This window comes from Pinus tabuliformis, chromosome X (assembly GCF_031772625.1).
Source record: "Pinus tabuliformis cultivar Carrire ecotype Pingquan chromosome X, CPIR1, whole genome shotgun sequence".
In the NCBI taxonomy this organism is placed as follows: Eukaryota; Viridiplantae; Streptophyta; class Pinopsida; order Pinales; family Pinaceae; genus Pinus; species Pinus tabuliformis.
In genome coordinates, this window is record NC_142308.1 from 1,019,280,186 (window position 1) to 1,019,307,627 (window position 27,442).

Genomic DNA, 27,442 nt, shown 5'->3' on the forward strand with positions numbered 1-27,442 from the left:
ATTCAACACTATTAAGAAAAGAGAAAATGAGACAATTGAGGAATTTAATCAAAGATTTGATGGTCTTCTTAAGGATATGACTCAAAAATATAAGCCACCTGACAAGACGGTGTTAGAGCAATATCTTGAGGCATTTTGTATTGATACTCAATATGAGATAAGATGTGCCCACCCCGCCACTCTAGTTATTTCCCAAAGTACAATTGAAGAAATGGAAAAGGATAAGAAGGCTTCAAGTAAGTCAAAGATTCATGGTTTTGAAAGAGGTCTAATCAAGCCTAAAGGAAAAGAAACTAAGGAAGAAGAGCATGACTCAAATAAATAATTAATTCAAATGATTAAGGAAATGAGAATTGAGCATAGTAGAGAAATAAGTGACATACAATCTATGATGATTCAGATGGAAAGAAATGAAATGCAGAATATGCAGCCTAGAAATAACAATAATAACAGAGGCAACAACAATCCTTGTCCAAGAAGGAACCCTCCTAACGATCAAAGGCCCCTCCTACTCCACTCGAGTCTGCTAATGTTGTTGATCAAGCTATCCCTTTCTACAGACCTTGTGAAAGTCTCCCTGAAGAAAGTGCATGTGCTTTTACTAGAAAGATCTTAGAAGAAGGAACAAGTCAACAGATAAATAATGTGATTCAAGAAGATTTTAAAGAAAATCATTGTGCAGATATGATCTCTTCATCCTTCGCCATCATTAATTTCAGTGACAAAAAGGATTCCATCACGCAAGCATATGGTGAGAAACCATCACAAGAACAAATTATGGAAATTGATAGAAGTGTTATACTTACCAAGGAGAGGTAAGGAGCAAAGTCAGAATAAGCAAGTTGCATCCAAAAGATATAAGTCAGGTTTAAAAGTTTATTGGGCTGCATGGACCAATAGTATCAAAATGTCAGTTCCAGTTTTGGAACTCTTAAAGATTTTGTCACAAAGAGTTTCTTTCTTTAAAGCTCTAGGCATTGCTCAACAAGAACAAATCGACACACATCCTAAGGATGAAGAAATCAAGCTAAAGGATTTAAACTGCTACATGATAATGAGGATCATCATCCTTTCTTCTCGACCTTAGATGTTAACGACCGTCTACTTCATAATTGTATGTTGGATTCAGGTGCTTCAACAAATGTTATGACTACGAAGGTTATGGATCAATTGAACTTAAGGATTTCGAGGCCTTATCATAACATTTGCTCTATGGATTCTAAGAGAATTGAAGTCCTTGGCATGGTCAAAGATTTACAGTTTGCTTTGGCTAATTATCCTTATAAGATCATCACAATGGATATAGCTATTATTGATGTTCCAGATGTGTGGGGAATGCTTATTTCATGGAAGTTTGTAGTTAATTTAAGAGGGTGTATTCAAATGGATTTATCATACGCCATTATTCCCACAACAACAGGTGGTATGGTTAGATTGTACAGAGAAGTAGAGAGAAGATACCACGTTGAAGTTCCAAAGAGGCTTGAAAATGGTGAGAAAATTGAACCACAGGAACATCCGCCACAGTATGAAACAAAGTTCATTCAGCCAATTTATCACTTTTCTTCATCCCACCACCCATCCCCTCCTCCAAGCAAAAAAAGAAGAAGGTTTCAGATTGACAAAGATATGCGCCACAGTTATCACATGCTTTATCAACCAAAGAGGGTCAAGTTTCAGCAAGGAACATATCATAAACAACCTATTGATCTAACAGTAAGCAAGTAGATGTTCCAGATTGTGCCACAAGGATGACATCTGATGCCATAGGGCATCTTTGTATAGTATCTTGAACCCTAGTTTTCATTTATGTCGTTAGCTAGTTTTATTTCACGCATTTAAATTATATGTTCTTTATATTTTCAGTTTGTTAGAGTGGATTTTTTCTATTCCAGCAGATTTAGTATATATGCATGATGATTTCGATTTTAAATGGATATCTATTTGATGGACTTCTGTTTTCTTGATACAGGATTCTGGGATTCTCACTACTTCGTAAAGCAACGTGTCCCCATATGGAGCCAGATGTTGCACACATTTTGTCAAAGTTCCAAGGAAGCAATTGGACAAAAAATTTCAAGGATCAAGATCATCAACCACCAGTTTTTTGAGTCATTGTAAACCCATTTTGCAAAATTTGTAATGTAAATGATGCTAGTAAGACCGTGTATCAAGGTTGCACGAAACGGGGAAACGAGTACGAGTTTCCGAAACAGGCACGAGTACGAAACGTGACCCCCCCCCCCAAATTTTGGAAACGAGGAAACGCGAATATATATATATATATATTAGGACATTTAAGAAATATGTGCAATCATAAAGCATATATGATACATTCTAATTTATTACATTATGATAAAATTGTCAATTGTCAATGCATAAACTATAGCAGTTGTCTATAACGCGACTTTTTGAAAGCCTTTCCGACGGGTTTTTCCGGTCGAAATCCGGCAGGAATTTATTGGAATCGCAAGTTTGATAGCTAGTTTCTAACAATGAAAGCGTCCCAGGGGTTTTTCAGGGTGCTGAATCCAAATATGCAGTTAAAAAACCATTTTAACTGCAACAAATCAAGATTTAACCTTAATTTCTTCCACCGGATTCCGTCACCGGAATCTCCAAAAAGCCGCATTATAGACAACTCCTAAACTATAAGTCTCTAAATTTACATCACATTTACTCATGAATGATCACATATTGAAAATAGAAATATCCAAAATCAACCATGAGAAATTTCTAATTTCTTGTCTTGTGCTTGATTGGGAATCTCCTCCTACATAGTCAAACGACCTTAGTGCTCTAGATTAAATACAAGTTTCATACCCTAGTACCCTACATGCTCTTGATTATTGGGAGTCTCCCCTCCATAGAGGGCTTGGTTCTCTTGATTAAATACAAGTTCCATACCCTAGTACATGATAAAATCCAATGGAAACATTGCAATCCCCCAAATCCTGAAATCCTGAAAAACAGATAAGTCTGCTGGATTTTGAGTGAGATCTAAAATTCTACTTTCTCCATATGAAATCCAATGAGGGTGAAACCACTCTCAAACATCCTGAGTCATTTCATGATAATGTTAAAAATTTAAGTAAAATGATGAAAATGAAAAATAAAGGAGAATATCACTTTTACTTTAAGAATTTAACATTACCATGAACTGCATATGCCTCAAACTTCCTAATGAACTGCATATCAACACTAGGGCAAAAGTTCACTTTTATAACTTTAGATAGGCATCTAGAAGCAACTAGAAGGCATTAGAAAAACCTAATTAAAAATTAGAAGACAAATTAATAAAAAAAAATTTAAAAAAAGTCAAGTTGCATGTGGAAACGGCGTCGTACGGCCCAGAAATGCGTTTCCGGCCGTACTGGCCATGTTTCCACCTCGAGAAACGTGCCAGTACGGCCAAAAACGCATTTCTGGGCCGTACCGTACGCGTTTCCGCGTTTTGTTTCCGTTTCCGTACGGAAACTCCTCCCCTGCCAGCGTTTCCTGCAACTTAACCGTGTATGTATGAAACAACCTAGGTAAACCTATTATTTTAGCAACAAAATTTCATCCTAGGAGGTTTTTCGTCTCACTAATTATTTGTGTTTCTAAACACGGATGATCAGCAGAGTTTTTCCCTCCATCCTTACCCCAAAGCTAGGGTGGAATTTATCATCGAAGTCTTAGGTGGGTCCTAGTGTTTTAGTCAAGTCTTCTGTAAAAGTAATTTGGGAATAATTTAAGGTAATTGTCTAAATTATTTTATTACAAATCACTTGGTCTACTAGATCATATTGTGTCGCGGATAAGTTATTTGAGGGTCTATAACGAATGGATATTGCCCCTTTGAGGGTTGAATTGTTGTAAAATCTTATGTAAAAAATATTTTAGTGCATGGTCCCTCATACTTATAACACCATGGCTAAAATATTTGGGGGTGGAAAAATAATTAATCCCCTCAAATGTCAATTAATTAATTTTTCTAGCGCCCGCGAGGCTTTGGATTGACGGTGAATGGGTGCACTGTTAAAGCACTCCTTGTGATAGGTCACTAGTTCAAATCCCCTATGGGTGCTTACCTACCAAAAAAATAATTAATTTTTCTAACAAAAATAAAATTAATTCTAAATTAATTAATACAGTCAAAAATTAAAACGTTAGAAATTAAATTTTCCAAGATGCAAAATTTGTAGGCCTCGAAGAAATCAATTTTTGGAGATCTCCCAAGAAAATATTGGAAATTTCAAGAAAAATTGGACCCTTGGGCCTTGGTGGCCAAGTCAAAGTCAAAATTTTGAGGAAATTAGCTCAAAATAATTATTTTTGAGCTAATAAAAAATGAGTTTGATGAGAAATTCAAAAATTCCTCAAAAATAAGTATTTTCAACGGCAGAGATTAGAATTTGATCAAGGATCTACCGACAAGCGAGATTATTTTGACAAGAATCAAGCCAACTAGTCATATTTTCCACTTGGAGGATTTATCTATAAATTAGAGATCATTTGTGTCTCAAGCCAACTGATTTTTGGCTAATGTAACTTTGTAAAAGTTGATGTAACGCTATTGTTGTGTTGGGAATGTTGTGATAATCATAATAAAAGACATTGGGGTACATGCTAGGTATGGGCATTCCGATATTGTGCTTTAAATTTTAATTAATTGTTATTTCATTGTAGATGATAAGAACATTCTATTGGTAAGTTTTGGTCTTATCCTAGGTGATCTGATTCATTGTATGTTTTAACGATTTACTCTTGAGAAAATATATATTGTTTGCAGGTTCCCCAACCCTTGGGCTCCAAGTTCACAAACTATGGGCACAGACTAACTATATTTGGATTTTCAATATTTTATATGGTTATCTAACTTCACTAAGGTTGTGGTTTGGCATTTACTTTTTGCAATACATCTAGCCATTATCAAAATCTACAAAAATTTCATTCTCAAAAGTTTTCGAAGTATTGTACATTTGTGTATTTTGTAAATATAATTTGTATGGTAATTATTTGTAAATTATTTTATTTTCTAACCCTTGTTTTTTGCAGCTGGGATTTTTTGGGGTTTTGGGATTTTGAAATTTTTGTATATATTGGGGTTTTGGGCTATTGTAAATCTATTTGTGTTGGTGAGATCAAAGGAAAAATGTTGGATTAAAGCTAGATCTAAGCCCTTAGGGTAAGATCTAGCCTCTAAATTTTTTTTACAGGGCCAGTTATTGATGAATTTTGCAGCAAAATTGAAAATCTAAATAAAATTTGAATTTTGGGCGAGGGTTTCAAATTTTTTAGGTCTCTATGCCCAGCGTCCTCCTTCAGGCAAGTCGTCCAGTCTCTAAAGCCCCAACGTTAGCCTTTTTGGGCCTCCAAGGCCTAGCCGCAGGGCCCTAGAGGCCTCAGCCTGCAGTTTTTCCCTTGGTCATGGGTTTTTAATGCCCTTTAAGGCTTGGCCATAAGCCTTTAAGGCTTCAGCCTTCCTCCTTGCACCTAGACGGCAGCCTTTTAGGCTTGTTGTGGGCCCATCTAGACCTCTAAGGCCTAGCTGCAGGTCTTTCAAGGCCTTCTCCTTGACTCGGCCTCCCTTCCCTTGCTCCTCGGCCCTCCTCTGTTGGTTTTTCAGCCCCTACGTCCTTCCCTCTAGCGTCTTGACGCTAGCCACTACCTTTCTAGGCCCTTTTCCTTTGCCTTCTGCCCTTTTCCTAGACCTAGTTTGCCCTCATTCATATTTCGGTTGGTCATTTGATTTCTGGGCTGAATCTTGGTGGGTTTTGCAGGAGAAATTAGCTCAAGTTTTGGTGTTTGCAGGTGTTCCAGCTCTTGGAAAAATTTTAGCAAGTTTAACAAGCTCTTTCTAGGCATAGGGCCTTTGGTTTGACCTCTAACCCTTACCCTCTCATCTCTGTTTTATTATAGCAGTCATAATTACTTCATAACAGTGGCAAAATCTCATCCTAATTGGCTTAAAACAAGTTGATAAACTGTCTAACATACTAAGGAATTAATTGTTTAAGTTGGTTCATCATTAGGCTTGTTTTATCATTTTATTGCTGACTGTAATAAGAGAAATCAGATCTGATATATCTTTGATAAACACATTTAAAAGGCATAAAATTGATTTGTAAGATATCTAGCATATTGTCCAGTCATCTAAGCAACTTGGGCGTTGATCTTTTGGTATAAATCTTCAGGTTTTCATCACTGATATCTCTGCATAATAAGTGTGATCAGATCTGATATAATTCTGGAAACTACACCATGCGAAGGCTTGTTAACTCATAATTTCGTATTGGCAAGTTTGGCTTGGCATCTAGAAGCATTTTAGCATATTTAACATACTAGTAGTTAACTGTTTTCAATGTTCATAACCTTACTATTGTCCTAAATCTATTTTAACATTGAACTACAGGTTACATAAGTGGTTTTCATTATTTCATGCTCTAAAAAGTTCATTGTGGAGAAGATTTATTTCATTGTGCTATTGTGAAGAAGAATCTAACGTTTGCTTGTCTTGTGTAAGCTCTAAAAATCGTAAACTTTGCACTAGATTCAATCATAAACCATTTACACATCTAAGCCCTAATCTTCTAATTTTTGTTGAATGGTTTAAGTTACTTTGAGCATTAGAATCTAATTAACATTGAAGTATATTGCTCTCTTAAGTATTTTGGCATTGATACCCAACATTTTATGAGTAATATCCTTACGAGAACAAATTTCTCCAAGATGGTCCTCAACCGGCAGCCATCAGCTACCACATTGTGCCATTTTTTCTCCACCACCTAAGACAGCCATGTGGTCCCTCACCCATCTGCCATGATCGTATGTTTGAAGGTGCGCCTTCCGAATCTAAAGGTATGACTTGTAATTTTGAAATTGAGTAGTGTATTTTTCTTATCATGGACACTAATGGGCATGGATTAATGGGGCGATTCGGCAGAAAGAATGGGCTAGGTCTGTGCTTCTATCCGCTAGACCCCTTTCAGGAATTAACCTTGGATTCTAGTCCTGTGGGATCTCTTTTATTGACCATATGGTTCCAGGGACGGTATTTCACGAGAAACCCTGATTTTGGTTGTGTGGTCCCGCTCGCTTATCTGCTTATATTACCCTCTTTCCACTCATTATCATCCCATCCATCATTTTTCCCGCCTGGGTCCACATAGGGTTAGCTTGCCCCTTCCCCTTGCCCCCACCTTGGGTCATGGCCTGGAATGAAGCTCGGAGGTTGATGCAGCTGAAAAGAAAGTTAAAAGCATATATGGCCACATTCAACAGGAAAAGTACCACAAAATGCAAAAGATGGTCGGAACAAAAACATTTTAGCACGTGGGCAAAAGCCAACACATGAGCTCTACCCCATTATCATGGCCATCACCTTGGTTCCTATAGGTTTTATGAGCCTTCTTCATCATATAAGAACCCATGATTGTCCCAACCCCTGGTGGGTGATGAACCGCCCCACCTTAAAAGGGGGATTTCACTGCTATATCTTACACATCATGCTCTACCCCCTTGAGCCTCGAGCAGTTAATCAAAGAAAATCACAAAAAGGAAAAAGGCATAAAAGAAGGGCAGAGAACCCAAGTTCGAGACACCGCATGTACCACGATTGCTCCCTCCTACACATTATAAACCCAAAGTGTGGGCTTCCCTCTTATTAGCTATCTGTGTACCCCAACATCTGGCCCAGGGTTGCCCCTTCTCATCCACTACTTCATTCACCTATCTATCATGTGCCAACACCTTTTGACAGATGTACCTTGACTATATTATCCCTTTAGAAGTAGAAACCACCATTTGGGTTTTAGGAGACATTGGAACATCCCTAAGCCCATTATGGAAGGGCAAGCCATTATGAAGTCCCCACCTATGGTCCATGATTAGATAAGCTCATTTACTCAAATTCTCTAATGGCTTTTGTTGTATTGGAAGGCTAGGGGACAAATTGGATCTTATGCAGGATTGCAAATGGTATCCATTTGGGGTTTGGTCACCCTATACGGGGTCTTAATCCTCTAGTGGGTTACATTGGCATATGTAGGGTGAGCGTTGAGAGCCATTGGCCTTCACGGAAGTAGATTACACTCCATGGATCCCCACAGCCATTTAGAGATTGCTCGTGGTTCAGCTATCGGATGAGGATGATCCACTTGATCCATCATGCCCAGTCGGCCCTAGATCTACACCATACACTTGGTAGATGATTCAGGACTTTCACGATGATGTGGCATCACCTACACCATCACCCTAGCCCTTGAGGGCGACCTACAGGCATCTTCAATTTTTTGGAGACTCATGAGGACACTTGTGTTCCCCCACATGTCATTTGGAGCACCACAGGTTATTACAAGGGGCCAACCCCTTGTCCACTGCTTTTGAGGGTCCTATTCTTCATTGTGGCACCCATGGACCTCGTTAGGCCTCTTAGAGGGCCCTACAACATGCATAGATTATTATTTGACCTCTTAAGAGGCTTATCTTTTCATTTATGAACTAGTTTGGCGGGCTTGTCACCAAAAGTTGTATTATTAGCACATTATTTTATTTTTGGGGCTTATGTAGGCCAAGGTAGCTAAATCGAACTCCTTAGATGTGTATAAATACAAGTGAGGTGAGATCATTTCTCATCATCATTTTGGATTGGATCTCTTTCTTCTTTAAAGAATTTCGCACTTTTTTCTAGAGGATGAATTGGAGCATTTATGGATGAATTTTGATGTATGGTTATTATTGTTACTTTTGATGTATGGTTATTATGGAGCATTTATTGTTACTTTTGTCACATATGTTGGATGGGATCTTCATTGTTTTAAGGCTAATTGATACATGCAAATTGTTGCGTAATATTGTGGGATTGTCTCTATTATAACGTTCTCTCCATGTATTGGCCCATGTAGTATGAGAGAAATATCCTAGGGGTAAACCTGACCTTGATAAGGCAATCCTCTTGTACATTTGAAGTATAAAAGTTGCAAAATTGCTTTCATTTGACCTAGAGGGGTTTGTGAAGTAATTTTGATGCCTCCTTGACTGGGAACCAAGAAATATTACACATAATCAATATAGACTCCATTCTCCCAAGGATTAAGGCACTAATCTACTAAGGGTGGTCACCAAAACACTTATTCTTTCACCTTCTCCCAAGTCTAGCCTCATTGGGGTGCCTAGGCCATCAATTTCCCAACAAGTTAGCCACTAAAAAAGTTCAATCTCTGAGGGTCTCCTGTGTTGGCCTTTCCTCTAGTCCTCCTCCACATTTGAAGACATTCTGACGGTGGAGTTGGGAGAAAAGCCAAGCCCTAGCTCCAGGACCAAAACTTGCCCTGCCATCCCCAAGGCTAGTACTTCCCAGGGTCAAAGCAACATCATTGAGTGAAATACTTTCTTTGATCCTTCCCACCTTGTCTAGGGTAAGAAAATCACTGATTATTTCATACCTTCCTCATACCCTAGACTGGGTCCACTTGGCCCTGTGTGGTCCCGCTCCTTCAAAGGACCATTCTTCAAGAACCATCCGGGATACCAACTTTAACAAGGATTTAGGGTGTGGGAAACTCCTTTCAAAGCCTATTCTCATACACCTAACTCCCAAAATCCTCTTCCTTTCCCTAGAAGCACATAGTACCTTGCTTAGAAAGCAAACAAGCTCCATCCTTTAAAACCTGCTCGGAAAAGGTCTAGTTCACTCATATCCATTGACTTATCATTCATTAGTGACTCCATACATATCAGGTCTCCTCCCATCAATGAAATTCCGTAAATAGAAGGGAGCCTTAACTAAGGTGACAGTGGGCTAAGACTCCATTTGTTGCCCTTGACCTAGCATTTTCCCTTTAGGGATTCCCCTTAGGTCCCCTACTAGTTTGAGCAGTAACATTTTTGGCATTGTTGTCGGGGAGGAAGCAGGTCTACCTCCCTAGTGAATCCTTGAGGAATTGATTCATTAATGACATTTATGAATATTCCTCTGGTGACTCCACTCATTGTCCAATCCCCTAGTTTACTTGAAGGCGACAACATTCCTCCTTTGACTAGGGCAGCTGCAAAAAGGGGAAAACGATCTCCATCACCTGTTGGAACCTCCCTTTTCCCTGAATTCGAAAAAGTCAGTGATCAATCTCCAGAAATGGCATCTACTTCAAGCACCGACTCTGAAAGGGATCAACCCAAGATGACCAAGAGTGAAAGACACTTAGTTAGTGTCTTTGCCCCTTTGAAATTAGGCAATTATCCCAAGCCATTACCTGAAAAATTTAACCGATCGTTGCCCAAATTCAAAGGGGATGCTACTTGTACTACCCATGGTTTTATTGAAGAATTCTACTGGCAGTTGCCCCTAAGATTGATATTTGGTGAAGATAGGATCATGATGTTTTTTGCCTTATCACTTGAGGGACAAGCAAGAGATTCTTATCTTAGCCTTCCCCTTGGGTGCATTAAGGACTCAGATGAATTTGAGGAACTATTCATGAAAGGGTGGTCATGCAATGCCCAAGGTACCTTGAACATTGAAAATTCTACCAAATAACCAAGGGAAGGGAAGATGTGCGAGAATTCAACCAAAAGTTTGATAGGGTAGTCAAAGATATACTTGATCTTTTGAAGCCATCTAAAGCAACATTCTTGACAAATTCATAAAAGTCGTGGGTGGCCACCTCACCTATGTGTTGAGGGATAAGAAACCATCCACCTTGGCCAAGGCTAAGAAAATGGCGATGGAAGTTGAATAAAACTTGTGAATTTCAAAGGTTGATATCGATGACCACCCTACAGCCAAATTTGAAACCAAGAAGGAGAAGTCCAAAGATCAACACGAAGAAATTGTCCTCGTTATTCTCAAAAAGATGGATAGATTCACTGAAGAAGCCAATGCATGTGATCGTGTTGTCATGAATAAAATCACCACCTTGGAAAGGGCCCAAAAATCGAGTTATATCCCTAAAGGAAAGCCTTTTCTCAAAAAGAAAAATGAAGAAGATAGGTCGAGCTCTTCTCAAATCCCAAACACATTAGCCCCAACTAATGTTGTTGAGCCAAAATATTCATCGGATGATGAGGAGAGTGAAGAGGATGAAAGTGAGGATGAGCAAACAAATGAGCAAGCCAATCTTTGGAAGTTGATGTCTTCAACATTTTGCTAGGAGGATCATACACACATCCTCCCATTATTGAGGTCACCCTTAAGCAAGAAAAGGAAGAAACCATTCGTAATGCTAATAGCCAGGGAAGATTCAAATGGGTCCAATATTCCCGAAAGGAAAAGGACAAAGACCCTTACCTCCTAAGGAAGATCCATCACCTAAGCAAACCCCTCTTAAAGAATCCATCACCAAAGTCCCTCCTAAGAAGAATCCTCCAACAAAGGTCAATCAAAAAAAGGACCATCCTAGGAAAGAATACAGGAAGAAGGAAAAGGGGAAGGAAGTTAAACTTGACATAGATATAGGGTTTGTCGTGGGAAAGACTATACTTGTTCCCCTAAAGGAAATTGTTAAGCTTCCCAAGCAAGAACTCAAGACATCCCTTGGAATTCAAGATGAGAAAATTCTTGAAGAATTGCAAAACATTCACATCCCTAATCGAAATCCAAGGCATAAACCTTTCTTGCTCACTTTCGCTATCAATGACCTTTTCTTACACAATTGTATGTTAGATTCTGGTTTCTTCCACCCATATCATGCCTTTAACTATTATGAAGCAATTGGATCTCAACATCACTCGACCATATAAAAGGGTGTGTGGTTTTAATTTCAAACCTATGGAAGTAGAAGGCATCATTAAATATCTTAAGGTCTCTTTAGCTAGGAATCTCGATATATCCCTCCTCATGGATGTTATTATCATTGATATACCTAATGTGTGCGAGATGTTGTTATCCTGAAAATGGGAAGCTACCGTTGGGGGGCATGTTCAAATGGATTTATCATATGCAACCATTCCCCAATCTGATGGCATCCCTTTTATCCTTTATAGGCAGCCTGCTTATTCATCGCATGTGATCAAGCCTGGACCATATTATGAGACATGTGAAAGCGATAAACCTTCCCATATCCTCCCTACCCAAGAAATTTAAATCCTCAAGCTACCAATCTCTCAAATGAGCAAGAAGTGGAAGCATAAGAAAGAATATAAGGTTGGGGATTTAGTCTTGATAGATAAGGATCTTGTACCCATCAAGATTCATGGAAGGATTGGGGATGACTATTACTACATTGCCAAGCTTAACAATGAACTTTGGCCTGAGCCAGTGAAATTAAGTCGTATCACCTCCTTCCTTGAGACTTGACATTGTATTCTATGCATGGTAGAGTAGGATGCATTGCATGCTGATGTTTGCATTAGAAATAATGTCATATGATATTTATCATGGTAGATTAGTTGCACTTAGATGAAAATTTTCATATTTTTTTTATTTTTTGTTGATTTTATGGCCTAACATATTAGCATGTGCGATCATGAGACACCACGAAAGCATAATGCCTCGCGCTTTTCCATCTATTATTTGTGCAGGTGACAGGTCTGCAATAGCCAAGAGATTGTTGGAGTTCTCGTGACCTCCTATTCAAGTAGCTTCACCCACTTTTTCGAGAGATCACGTCCCAGTTGAAGCCAGATGTTACCCACCATTTTATGGGAAATATCCCTAGGAGAATTTTTTTCTCCAAGATGGTTCTCAATCGACAGCCATCAGCTAGCTCATTGTGCCACTTTCTCCACCACCTGAGCTAGCCATGTGGTCCCTAGCCCATCTTCCATGATCGTATGTTTAAAGGTGGGCCTTCCGAATCTAAAGGTCTAGCTTGTCATTTTGAAATTGAGTAGTGTAGTTTGCTTATCATGAACACTTTTAGGCATGGATTAATGGGAGGATTCAGCGGAAAGAATGGGTTAGGTATGTGATTCTATCCCCTAGACCCCTTTTAATAATTAACCTTGGATTCTAGTCCTGCGGTATCTATTTTATTGACCATATGGTTCCAGGGATGGTATTTCATGGGAAACCTTGATTTTGGTTGTGTGGTCTTGCTCCCTTATCCACTTATATTATATTACCCTCTTTCCACTGATTACTATCCCACCAATTACTTTTCCTGCCTAGGTGCACATTCCTCCATTAGGTCCACAGAGGGTTAGCTTGCCCCTTCCCCTTGCCCCCACCTTCGGTCATGGCCTGGAATGAAGCCCGGAGGTTGGTGCAGCTAAAAAGAAAGTTAAAAGCATATATGCCCACATTCAATAGGAAAAGTACCACAAAATGCAAAAGATGGTCGAAACAAAAACATTTTAGCACGTGGGCAAAAGCCAACACATGAGCTCTACCCCATTATCATGGCCATCACCTTAGTTCCTATAGGTTCTATGAGCCTTCTTCATCATATAAGAACCCATGATTGTCCCAACCCCTGGTGGGTGATGAACCGCCCCACCTTAAAAGGGGGATTTCACTACTATATCTTACACATCATGCTCTACCCCCTTGAGCCCCGAGCAGTTAATCAAAGAAAATCACAAAAATGAAAAAGGCATAAAAGAAGGGCGAAAAACCCAAGTTCGGCACACCTCATGTACCATGATTGCTCCCTCCTACACATTATAAACCCAAAGTGTGGGCTTCCCTCTTATTAGCTACCTGTGTACCCCAACATCTGTCCCAGGATTGCCCCTTCTCATCCACTACTTCATTCACCTATCTATCATGTGCCAACACCTTTGACAGATGTACCTTGACTATATTATCCCTTTAGAAGTAGAAACCACCATTTGGGTTTTAGGAGACATTGAAACATCCCTAAGCCCATTATGGAAGGGCAAGCCATCATGAAGTCCCCACTTATGGTCCATGATTAGGTAAGCTCATTTACTCAAATTCTCTAATGGCTTGTTGTATTGGAAGGCTAGGGGACGCATAGGATCTTATGCAGAATTGCAAATGGTTTCCATTTGGGGTTTGGTCTTCCTATACAAGGTCCTAATCCTCCAAAGGGCTACATTGGCATATGTAGGGTGAGCGTTGAGAGTCATGGGCCTCCATAGCAACAGATTACACTCTGTGTATCCCCACAGCCATTCAGAGATTTCTCGTGGTTCACCTATTGGATGAGGAGGATGCACTTGATCCATCATGCCCAGTCGGCCCCAAATCTACACCATACACTTGGCAAATGATCTAGGACTTCCACGATGATGTGGCATCACCTACACCATCATCCTAGCCCTTGAGGACGACCTACAGGCATCTTCGATTTGTTTGGAGACCCATGAGGACACTTGTGTGCCCCCACATGTCATTTGGAGCACCACAAGTTATTACAAGGGGCCAACCCCTTGTCCATTTCTTTTAGAGGGTCCTATTATTCATTGTGGCACCCATGGACCGCATTAGGCCTCTTAGAGGGCCCTATGACATGCATAGATTATTATTTGACCTCTTGAGAGGCTTATCTTTTCATTCATGAGCTAGTTTGGTGGGCTTGTCACCAAAAGTTGTATTATTAGCACATTATTTTATTTTTCGGGCTTATGTAGGCCAAGGAGGCTAATTCGAACTCCTTAGATGTGTATAAATACAAGTGAGATTATTTCTCATCATCACTTTGGATTGGATCTCTCTCTTCTTTAGAGAATTTTGCACTTTTTTCTAGAGGATGAATTGGAGCATTTATGGATGAATTTTGATGTATGGTTATTCATCTATCTTCTCTTGGAGCTTCTCTATTGTCATTTGTTAATGGTTGGATATACTCTACTGCATGTAAGTACGAATTTTTGATGTTATTCTTGTTACTTTTGTCACATATGTTGGATGGGATTTTCATTGTTTTAAGGCTAATTGTTGCATGCAAATTGTTGCTTAATATTGTGGGATTATCTCTATTATAACGTTCTCTCCATGTATTGGCCCATGTAGTATGAGCGAAATCTCCTAGGGGTAAATCTAACCTTGATAAGCCATTCCTCTTGTACATTTGAAGTATAAAAGCTGCAAAATTGCTTTCACTTGACCTAGAGGGGTTTGTGAAGTAATTTTGAGGCCTCCTTGACTGGGAACCAAGAAATCTTACACATAATCAACATGGGTTCCATTCTCCCAAGGATTAAGGCACTGAACTACCAAGGGTGGTCACTAAAACACTTATTCTTTCACCTCCTCCCATGTCTAGCCACATTGGGGTGCCTAAAGCATCAATTTCCGGACAAGTTAGCCACTGAAAAAGTTCGATCTCCTAGGGTCTCCTGCGGTGGTCTTTCCTCTAGCCCTCCTCCAAATTTGAAGACATTTTGACGATGGAGTTGGGAGAAAAGCCAAGCCCTAGCTCCAGGACCAAAACTTGCTCTGCTATCCCCAAGGCTTGTACTTCCCAAGGTCAAAGCAACATCATTGAGTGAAATACTTTCTTTGATCCTTCCCACTTTGTCTAGGGTAAGAAAATCACTAATTATTTCATACCTTCCTCTTACCCTAGATCGGGTCCACTTGGCCCCGTGTGGTCCCTCTCCTTCAAAGAACCATTCGAGATACCAACTTTAACAAGGATTTAGAGTGTGGTTACTCCTTTCAAAGCCTATTCTCATACACCTAACCCCCAAAATCTGCTTCCTTTCTCAAGAACCACATAGTACCTTGCTTAGAAAGTAAGCAAGCTCCATCCTTCAAAACCTTCTCGAAAAGGGTCTGGGCCACTCATATCCATTGATTTATCATTCATTAGTGACTCCATACATATCGGGTTTCCTCCTATTGGTGAAAGTCCGTAAATAGAAGGGAGCCTTAGCTGAGGTTACAGTGGGCTAAGACTCTATTTGTTGCCCTTGGCCTAGCATTTTCCCTTTAGGTATTTCCCTTAGGTCCCCTGCAAGTTTGAGTAGTAACAGGCATCATTGTGTTGAGCATCTAATTGTCTAAGGAATCATTGGATAATTTCTCTTGAAGCTTTGATAATTTTATTGTCTATCTTAAGCATTGGCATCTTGAGAATTATTGATTGTGAAATATCTATAGTGGTGGATCATCTTAAGAAGAATTTCTTAATTGTTAAGTGGATAAGTGTTATAAGTTTCCTTAATTGCTATCATTGTCATCTCTTGTTGATATCTTTTTGGAATTATTATGAGAAGATCTCTTGCCCATTGTTGGCACTCATATCATTAAGCACTCATTCTTGTTGTTAAGATTGTGTTTCCATTTATTGTTAAGTACTCTTGTCATAAAAGTTAATCATAACTAAAGTACTTAAATCTTAAACAATATTAACTCAGGACTCAATCATACTCCTTGCATAAGCATCCTAAGTCTAGTTGCATTAATAACTTACCTTCGAGCATAAGCTTGGTTGTTAGACATCTAGGGCCACCCTTTCTCAATTTAGCTTGAGGGATTCAGCACCTTTCTAGTGGTTAACACGATGACCTTGCAGTCGTCAGAGCCACAGTCTCTACAATGCCGAAGGCATCGAGTAGTTGGAACACAGGGGGAGGTATCATTAATCAAGCCTTTGCTTGCTTCCCGTTGGTTTCCATCCCACAACCTACTCTAAAGACTGGTTCCAAAACAGTTAAGAGGAAGGTTATACTTAGAATAGGCATATAATTAAAAGTAACCAAGACTCTTGCATCACACCTAGGTCTTAGGATTTGCATAGCATAATATGTTAGTGAAGCATCTAAGCAGCGATTGTCCATATGGTTACTTGGTCTCAAGCAAGAGTTTGACTCCATAAAGCACTAGTCTCACATTTGAATTTAATCTAATCCTTAAGTCTTGCTAAATTTAACCAAGTAGCTAGGCCATATTTATGAAGACCGAATTTAGTTACACATTTTTCAACAAGAAGAGTCATTATCATGTATGGAAGACCCTTTTGGGCATGTCACATATTGTAAAAGAAAATTTATTTGAGTCAAAATAGAGTCAAAAGACCCTCCAAGACCTCGTCATGGTGCAAAGATCAAATCGACCTACATAAGTGATCAACTCGGCCTCAAGGAAGTAATTCGTAACCCTAGAAAGCCTATAAATATTAAGGAACTCGACCTCATTTGGAAACACAACAAGCAAGTTTGATTTCCTCAAGATAGAAGCTAAGAAAGGATGAAAAAGAAGAAGAGCAAGTTCAAAGTTCTGGGCCTCTCTCTCTCTTGTGTTAGGGTTTCTAAAGTTGTTGGGCAAGTCGAGTTGTTGGAAAGTTGATGAGCAAGTCAAAGTGTTGGATAATTGTTGGGCAAGTCGAGTTGTTGGGAAAGTTGAGTGCTAGATAGTTGTTGGGATCGAAGTTGCAAAAGAAACTGCTGGGTTGAAGTTGCAGAAGAAACTATTGGGTTGAAGTTGCAGAAGAAACTATTGGGTCGAAGTTACAGAAGTTGTTGGGGTCGAAACTGCTAGAAGGAAAGCTCATCAAGAAGAAAGGTTGACTTGGTCTTGGAGGGTTCTTGGTCAAGGGTGATAGGTCTTGGAATTCACCATTTGAAGTTTGTTAATTTTAGATAACAATGGTATGTTCTATGCTTAAGGGCAATTTTACTTCATTTTTCTTTTTAGCCCAACATCAATATCCAGATTAGCAATCACATCAACATGATATTAAACTGCAGATAGAACATAAACAATAACAGTAGAAGACAAGACAAGACAAGAGGACACAAGATATGGCACCAGCCAGGGACAAACCCCAATGTGGGGAAACCCTTTGATCAATTCTTCTTATTATTCTTCAAAAGTTCAGCAGAGAGAGAGAGTACAATATGCAATATTCACTTGCCCAATCATTATGAAATACGTCCCAACAAACAACAGCTACAAAAAGCCCTAACCAAAAAGTCAACGTTGGTCAAGAGGGAAGAATTTGACCTCCAAAATAGCTCGGTCAAACTTGGTCAACTCGGCATCCGACAACAAGTCAAATCAGCCCAAAAATAGTCTGAAAATATCCAATCAAACCTGGTCAACAAAAGTCAACGCTAGAGTCAAACCCTTCTGTAGTCAACGTTGATCAAACAATACAGTGTGCCTCATTTTCTATACCTAGAAATGTGGCCTGCCCAAGCAAAGATAACCCTCACAAAACCACAGTCAAACAGATCAACGTTGGTCAAAAACCCTTCCTACAACTTCGGTCAACGCTGGTCAATGCAGGAACAAAACTGCCCTTCTTTGCACGTGTGGAGCGCTGCCTCAGAAATCCGTACCCAATCAATGGAGAGAGAGATATGTGAGTGAATGAAGTGTCTAAATGAGGAGGAGGCTCTTTCTATTTATATGCAACGTTGAAGATGAATAGACATGACCGTTGTGCTTCTGAGCCTACATTAGTTTGTTGGTTGACCTTGACAATTTGTTTATAAACAAAATAAATTCATAATTCCATTTGTACATGTCAGAATGAGATAATCTTTAGATCAATCCTACACCTTTCAAAGAGAGGAATCCAATCAAAATATCAGTTGCCTCATATGAGTTGTCCAAGGTGAAGTTTGGCCCTAGTTGCCAAATTTAACACTCCCTCTCAACTAGGGAGGACTTCACTTGCCAAACTGTTTGACAATCTGTACCATCCATGTCTCTGATCTACTCTGCTAAACCATGAAGAAAGAAGAAATGATCGAGAATGTATCATACCATTCTCCACTAACCTGAATTCAGTCTCCAATAATCGAGAGTGTGTCATACCACTCTTAATTGACCCGAAGTCAGTTTCCATTGATCCCAAATCAATATCAACACCCTAGCATAGGGAGTACGGTAGTACACGATGCGTCCATCAATAGTACTATGGTCCCTATCCTAATTTCCCTACTCATTGACAAGATGAGAGGTACTTCCCATGAGTCCCGAACTGCATGGGTAGGATGTACCATACTCGATGCGTCCATCAATAGTACTATGGTCCCTATCCTCATTTACCTACTCAATGACAAGATGAGAGGTACTTCCCATGAGTCCCGGACTGCATGGGTAGGATGTACCAGCAAGAGAAGATGAACCACTCGTCCTGCTCATATGCCATAGGAGAAGGTGAACCACTCATCCTATGCATATATCAACATGGGGTATGACACGGAAAGGTGAACCACTTACCCTGTACATCGCGCACCATTAGGGGAAGGTGAACCACTCACCTTATGGTTGCTCATCACTCCAAGAAGTACCCCAGGCCCCCCGAGCTCCAAGAGATCAACATCCATTTCATACAGGACCCTCATAAGAAGGTCTCTCCACGACTCCAAGTCGTTCACGAAAGGTTAAGAATTTTACCTTCCCAAGGGGCTTCGTAAGAATATCTGCTACCTGATCATCAGTCCCAATATGACGAAGCCTTATTGCTCCCCTTTGTACCATATCCTAGATAAAGTGGTACCTGATATCAATATGCTTGGAGCGGTCATGAAACACGGGATTCTAAGAAAGACGAATCCCACTTTAATTGTCGCAATAGATCATGGTGGTATGGAGCACATGCCAAAACAGCTCACTAAAGAGTTTCCTCAACCAAGCAGCTTCACAGGAGGCCATACTAGCAGCAATGTATTCAGCCTCAGCGGTGCTCAAAGCAATTGACTTATGCTTCCTGCTCATCTAGGATATCGAAGCAGAACCTAGAGAGAAGCAACATCCAGATGTGCTTTTGCGATACACCACACTGCTAGCCTAGTCTGCATCAGAGTAACCATGGAGCCTCACATTCCCGACAGTGTATTTCAATCCATAAGTGATTGTGCCTCGGAGATATCTCAAGAGATTCTTGGCAGCAATCCAATGTATGTGATGAGGCTCGACCATAAACTGACTCAATGTATTCACTACAAAACATATGTCCGGACGAGAGTTCACCAAGAACATCAAGGCCCCCATGAGTTGACGATACTCAAAAGGATTTCCTAAATTGGGCCCAGCAGCACTTCCGCATAACTTCTTGAAGTTAAGTTCCATTGGAGTAGTCACGGACTTGCAGTCCACCATCCCAAATTTTTCAAGTAGCTTCATGATGTATTTTCCTTGAGAAAGGAAAATCTCACCTGGCTTTTGCCAAACCTCCAACCCTAGGAAGTAATGCATTAATCCTATGTCCTTCATCTCGAATTCGGAAGCCAACTCCCTCTTACATTGATGAATAAGAGAGTTTGCACCTATCAAAAAGAGATCGTCCACATAAAGTACCAAGATGAGAGGTTTGTCATTCTCAACCTTAAAACAAAGGTTCGGATCAGCTTCATTTCTCATAAATCCCAGCTTCATCAAATACTTGTCGATCCTCTCATACGAACCTTGGGGAGCTTGCTTCAACCCATAGAGGGCTTTCTTCAACCTGCATACATGTGTCTGACAATATTGAACTTTGAACCCCTCGGGTTGTTCTACATAGACTTCCTCCTTAATTGAACCATGTAAGAAGGCAATCTTGACATCCATCTGGTGTAAATTCCATCATTGCGAGGCAGCAAGGGCTATAATCGAACGGATGGTGGTATATCGGGCAACAGGTGAAAATATCTCATCGTAGTCCACGCCTTTCTTTTGAGAGAAGCCTCGAGCAACAAATCTAACCTTGAACTTTTCAACACTTCCATCAGCTCCATGCTTGATCTTATAGAGCCATTTCGAGGTGACAACGGATTTGTCCTTGGGTCTAGGGACCACATCCTAGACATCATTCTTCATAATCGAATCATACTCTTCGTTCATAGCATCCTTCCAAACTTGGTGCTTTACAGCTTCTTCGAATGTCTCAGATTGAACAATGGTGCTCATTGCAGTTAGTACCCTTGGTACCTATTCGACTTCTTACTTTTACGAAATGTCCCCCTAGGTGCAAATGTCTCTCGGCATCTTCGAGGGTTTCCCTAAGCCATGAGGGTCTCCTTTTTTAGGAGGAGGGCTCATGACGGGGTGGATCAATGGGATCCATTGGTCCTTCAACATCGAGTAATGGCTCATCCTGCAGTTCTCCCTGCTTTCCCGAATCTTCTTCTTTGTCCTTCCTTGGAATAGGAAGGTTACTAATCTTCCCAAGGGCAGCATCCTCATCGAAGGTGACATCATGACTTATCTCCAATTCTCTTTGACCAGGCACATAGATTCGATATGCCTTAGAAGTTTCATTGTAGCCCACAAATGTTCCTTTCTTCCCAGAAGAATCCAATTTGCTTCTCTTTTCTTTCTGCACATGAAAATATACAGGGCTACCAAAAATTCTAAAGAGAGAAACATCAAGTTTCTTACCGGTGAAAACTTCTTCAGGAGTTTTGGAGTCCAACGATTGATGAGGGCTTCTATTTTGAACATACACGACAGTGTTTACAGCTCCAGACCCTAAGAACTTGGGAAGGCTTTGATCATGAAGCATGGCAAGAGTGGCTTCTACGCTAGAACGGTTCTTCCTTTCAGCAACACCATTTTGCTCAAGAGTATATGTTGTAGTAGTCTCTCTCTTAATGCCAGCTTCTCTACAATAATTATTGAATTCATTTGATTCATATTCGGTTCCATTATCGGTCCTCAATATTTTGATCTTCTTCCCTGTTTGATTTTCGACCAAATATTTGAAAGAACGGAACCATGAGAATTCTTTGTCCTTTTTCTTCAAGAAATATATCAAAGTCTTGCAAGAGAAATCATCCATAAAAATAGCATAATATAAACATCCTCCCAAAGAGTTCATGGGCATCATACCAGATAGATTAGAATGAACCAATTGCAATATGTCAGTAGTCTTGCTATCACTGGAGGGGAATGGTCCCCTTGTATGCTTTCCTTTGGCACACCCCTGAAAAACACCTTCATGTTCTACTTTAAATTCGGGCATACCTGTCACCATCTTCCTCACATCGGGTAGAGCCTTATAATGTAGATGGGCAAACCTTCGGTGCCTTTAAAGTGATGTGTCGCAAGACATAGCTCCCAATGGAATTCCTCCAACTTGATATAGGCTATCAACCCTGAATCCAAGTGTGAATGCATCTTTGAAATTTGTATTCCACACACGTACCTTTCCATCGATGAATTCCACTTTGAATCCTTTGTCCTCCAGTGCCGAGATAGATACCAGGTTCTTCTTTAGATTGGGTACATATAGTTCTTTTTGTAGATGAATGGTGTTACCTTGATTCAATTGAAGAGTAACATTCCAAACTCCCTTCACGGGATAAGTGGCATTGTCTCCAAGGATAATTTCCAAATTTGTATCCTTTTAAATTAGATTTGAAAGAGCTTCCTTATACCCAATGAAGTGCCTTGAGGCACCACTATCAATCAACCAATTTCCCAAGGTGTCTAGAGGAGAGAGTAGAGAGGGCAAATATAAGATAAAATTCTTTTTGCTTGTTATCAACAACATTAGATTCATCATACCTGGAGTTTCTTGATCTCTTGGGAGGGCGACCATTTCCATGTTGAGTAGCGGGAGCATTCCTTCTTCCTCTATTGTTGAATCTGCCATTCCTTTGATTATTGTTGCCCCTAAAATTGTTGTTGTTGTGGTTGTCATCATCATGAGATGTATCCCCCTTCTATTAGGACATTCCCTAGCATAGTGGCCAAACTTGTTGCAAATTAAGCATCTTCCCTTCCTTCCATTCTTGAAACATGGTCTTCCTTGACATTGCTTCTTTGAACCTGCATTGTTCTTCTTTTTAGCATGAGCGGAGAATGCAGTAGGATCATTCCCATTTGAAGGCATATCTAGTTCCATCATCCTTGTTTCTTCTTGAGAGCATCTAGTCAACAATTCTTCAAAACCTAGAATCCTATCATTGTTAAGAATAGTATTGTTGAACACATGCCATTCACGAGAGAGTCCTCCAAGGGCAATGGTAAGCTCCCTATCAGCAATAGCTTCTCCAATCGAAAGAAGATCATTTTTATCTCAGTAATCCTCGTGAAGTAGGATTGAATATCTTCACCTCTTCACTTCTTTATGTCCTTCAATTTGTGTTTGAGAAAGAGAACTTGGTTTGCATTGCTAGCTTTAAACATGCCAACAAACCTGTCATATATCTCTTTTGATGTGTTCAAATTGGAGACGTAAGCAACTAAATGCTTATGAATAGAAATCCCTGATGATCTTCTTTGCTTTAACTTCACCCTTCTTGTACTTTGTCTTAGCAGCAGTTGGTGCATTAGAAGGAGGTTCAGTAGTATTTCCTAGCACATAGTCCATAACATCATGCTCTTCTAAAGTCAAATCAAGAGACATCTCCCATGCATGATAATCAGACTTATCATGAAGCTTGTCATCAGACTTGAAGTAGGATGTGGAGGCCATTGAATCATGTCCTTGATCAAAGGATCTCAGTGATTGCTCTTCTTAGCGATTTTTCTCTTTTCACACTTGCTTGGGCTTTGTCTTTACCTCAGCTCTGATACCATGTTAATTTTAGATAACAATGGTATGTTCTATGCTTAAGAGCAATTTTACTTCAATTTTCTTATTAGCCCAATATCAATATCCCGATTAGCAATCACATCAACATGATAGTAAAATGCAGATAGAACATAAACAATAACAATAGAAGACAAGCCAAGACAAGAGGACACAAGATATGGCACCAGCCAAGGACAAATCCCAATGTAGGGAAACCCTTTGATCAATTTTTCTTATTATTCTTCAAACATTCAGCAAAGAGAGAGAGAGTACAATATGCAATATTCACTTGCCCAATCACAGTGAAATATGTCCCAAGAAACAGCAGCTACAGAAAGCCCTAACCAAAAAGTCAACGCTGATCAATAGGGCAAAATTTGACCACCAAAACAGCTCGGTCAAACTTGGTCAACTTGGCCTCCAACAGCAAGTCAAATCAGCCCAAAAACAGTTCAAAAATATCCAATCAAACTTTGTCAACAAAAGTCAACACTTCAGTCAAACCCTTCTGCAATCAACGCTGGTCAAACAATATGGTCTGCCTCGTTTTCTGTGCCTAGAAATGCAGCCTGCCCAAACAGAGATAACCCTCACAAAACCGCAGTCAAACAGGTCAACATTGCTGGTCAACGCTGGTCAAAAACCCTTCCTGCAACGCTAGTTAAAGCAGGAACAGAACTTACCTTCTTCACAAGTGTGGAGAGCTGCCTCAAAAGTCCATACCCAATCAATGAAGGAGAGAGAGATATGTGAGTGAATGAAGTGTCTAAATGAGGAGGAGGCTCCTTCTATTTATATGCAATGTTGAAGATGAATAGACGTGACTGTTGGGCTTCTAAGCCTACATTAGTTTGTTGGCTGGCCTTGACAATTTGTTTATAAACAAAATAAATTCATAATTCCATTTGTACATGTCAGAATGAGATGATCTTTAGATCAATCCTACACCTTTCGGAAAGAGGAATCCAATCAAAATATCAGCTGCCTCATATGAGCTGTCCAATGTGAAGTTTGGCCCTAGTTGCCAAATTTAACAAAGTTCTATAAGAAGAGGAGTTCTTGCGGGTTTTCCTCTCAAATGGAGAGGCTTTCACCCTAGTTGAACACCTACATTTTATGTCCTCTTGTATCATTGTTCTTTATAGTTTGGTAGTTATTTGATGATAAGCACATAATAATAACAAGTGAAAGAAGAAACTAATCAAGTAAAGTTTATATACATCACAAGCAGTTATCAAAGTAAGAGAAATCACCTAATCTAGCTTCCCTACATTTCTCAGCAAAACCATCTAAAGAGAAAGCAAAGGGATCAACAACCATGTATGAGATTTATCATTGCAGAGTCAGCACCTTGAAGCAAGAGAACACTCCAAGAATGTCTTGAGATTCGAGGAGTCAAAATTGGAGCAGGCCCCAAGAGTAAGTATAAAGAGTAGCTCTAGAAAAACTACATGTCCAGAGCTAGAATACAAAGCAAGTGGATAGTTAACGAAAAATATAATGGAGCAACCATCAAATAATACATCACCCCTCATGGAGATTTTGGCACAAAATAAAAACATCAAAACTACATATTTGTTGTGGTTGACTATTTTGTTCTTATACAAAGCAAAGTATGAAGCCAGTGTCATGCAGTGCATTAAGTTCACAGAGTAAAGAGACTCTTCCGAATTTGCCAATGTGGATTTTATCTGCAAAAATTACTGTTTGTCATTCACTGGCATAACACCATTTCTGCTCCAGACTAACTCCAAATAATGAGATCTATAAGCATAACTGCTGTAGCATTCGTCACCATGTTAGATTGTGTTACGCTACAAGGTAATGGTTGTTTCTTCAAAAGTGGTAGCATGCATGATCTCCAGAACATAATGACATTTAACCTATTGAAGCCGAGATAGTCTACAACATTGTTCACTCTATTTCAACTAAAAAATAGCAAAAAAACTGCACAACAATGGATTTTACTTACAGTTCCTGTGACTTTTTCCATCTCTCCGAGTATGCATGATAGAAGTGCGGATTTGCCTGAGCCAACTGTCCCTACAATAGCTGTGAAAGATGAAGATTTCACACATAAACTTATATTATTAAGAATCAGTTCTTCATCTTCAGGAGACCACTTGAATGACCCATCTATAATTGACAAAGCATATTCAGCTCCCTCAGAAATATTCTCAACAGCCTCTGCATTCACCTCATCACTGTGGAGATATTTTTCAACTCGATGGAGAGAAACAACAGTTTGTGCTGCCCTAGTGATTAGTCCAGGAAAGTCTCTCAAAGGCTCTTGGAGAATGCGAAAAGTTGCAATTGCAGTAAAGACACGGCCTGGCGTAAGCTCTATCCGCATCAATACACATGAGCCAAATGATATAACAGAAACTGCAAGAGGTGATAACCACAGCAGAAAAACGCTTATGGCAGTAATATACATAACCCTCGTTATCCAAATGTATTCTTTCGCACGAGCAGCATCAACTTTCCTATGAAACCATTCTTGCCAGGCCTGCAATTTAATAATCTTCATGTTGCTTAATGCTTCATTAGTGACCTTTATACGGTTATCTTTGGAAGACAGTACCTGTGACATGCATTTCTGTTGTTCAGAGGCTAAGAATAGAGTCATAACCATCACAATTACCATAGTAGCCAGGCCAGCCAACACAGCAAATCGAATCATGCCAAAGAGAATAACCAACGCAATTGATATCTGAATTGGCATTGACCAAAGGTCATGAACACTTTGAACCATCCGACTCATTGTATTCACATCAACCGACATATAGTTCACAATTTTCCCCATTCCATGGCTTTTCCGAGCAGAATTTGAAAGGCACAAACCCTTTTGGTAAATCATACAAATTAGCGATGATTGCAACGACAGACTAAGTTTGCCACAAAGAAACTTATATTGATGATCGATAATAACTTCAGAAAATTTAGCTAGAAACAATATAAAAGCAAGTACCATTCCTTTGTACCACAGAACCTCTTTGTCTGTGGTGATGTCTATGAAGCTCTGTATTAGAAGGGGGCCCATATACATCACAGATGATTTTGCAAGGGCCAAGATAGCAGTTGAGCTAAATTGCTTCCAAAAGGACTGGAACAGTGCTAATACAAGAGAACATTGCTTTGATTGCAACTTTGATTGGAGTAGAACAGAAACACTTTCAGCTCTATCTTGAGGTCTAAGCATAGGTATATCCTGAATATTAAGGGCATTATTCTGCGCAGTGGTCAGCAGAGAATTCAACCAGAAAAATGTCAACCTGCTTATAAATCCCGAACTAGCATAACCTGTTAGAATTCCGGAGTTATGATTTTGGGGGCAGGATATTTTATCATTCAATAGATTTTTCGAAAGGATATCAGAATTTTCTATCACTGCTACTCTTGTAGAGCCTTGGATAGCAATCACCAAAAGTGTTGATATTAGTGGAAGAGTGGCAAGCAATACACAATCATCAAATGTGATATGAAATGAATGGGAGCTGTCACTCACCAACCAGATGGCATATGAAAGTGTTTCATATACCCACAGGATGAAACTAGAGACCCACCAGCCTCTCAGAAGAAAATGATAAGAAGATGATGCAGACCTCTTTTCGAAACTGATAAGAAGAAGTGAAAGGGACCAAGTGACTGCTTGAAAACAAAAATACACCATGTGAGTAAAACTGGAATGACGCTGTCTACCATGATAAGCAACCCAGCAATGAAAAACAGCTGTGGATTGTGTTATGCTTAGAATTATTGTGATGATTTGAACAATAAGTAAATTTCCCCTGGTTACAACAATCCTCTGACCATCTGCAACTCGGTTATGACGCCTGAGATTGGTTCCCACCAATGCATGTATCACAAACCCCAGAAATGCAGCTGAGAAAGCAGTGTGTATAGCTGAGGAAACCAAATTTTTTATGTTTTGTGAGAGCAGAACCAGATGAAACCATTTCAAGAAGGTCATAAACCATGTTTTCACCTCCAAATTGCTCAAATCCAACCAGGATAGCCTTGCTATTGAATCCTTCAGTAGACTTAAAAATTCTATACCTAATTCAAGAATAGCAAAATTAAAAATGCAGCTTAAC

General features: G+C 39.7%; 1 protein-coding gene across 2 annotated transcripts in view; it reads right to left on the reverse strand.

The window, feature by feature from the left end:
- LOC149143201 (ABC transporter C family member 14-like) overlaps nucleotides 1-27,442 on the reverse strand; it is a 477,216-nt gene that overhangs the window by 393,451 nt on the left and 56,323 nt on the right. The window contains exon 3 of one of the 2 annotated variants that reach the window (XM_089447332.1): nucleotides 25,318-27,404. In XM_089447332.1, the coding sequence (XP_089303458.1) occupies nucleotides 25,318-27,404 (2,087 nt within the window). The remainder of the gene's footprint in view (nucleotides 1-25,317; nucleotides 27,405-27,442) is intronic. The other variant, XM_089447333.1, reaches the window with a different exon arrangement.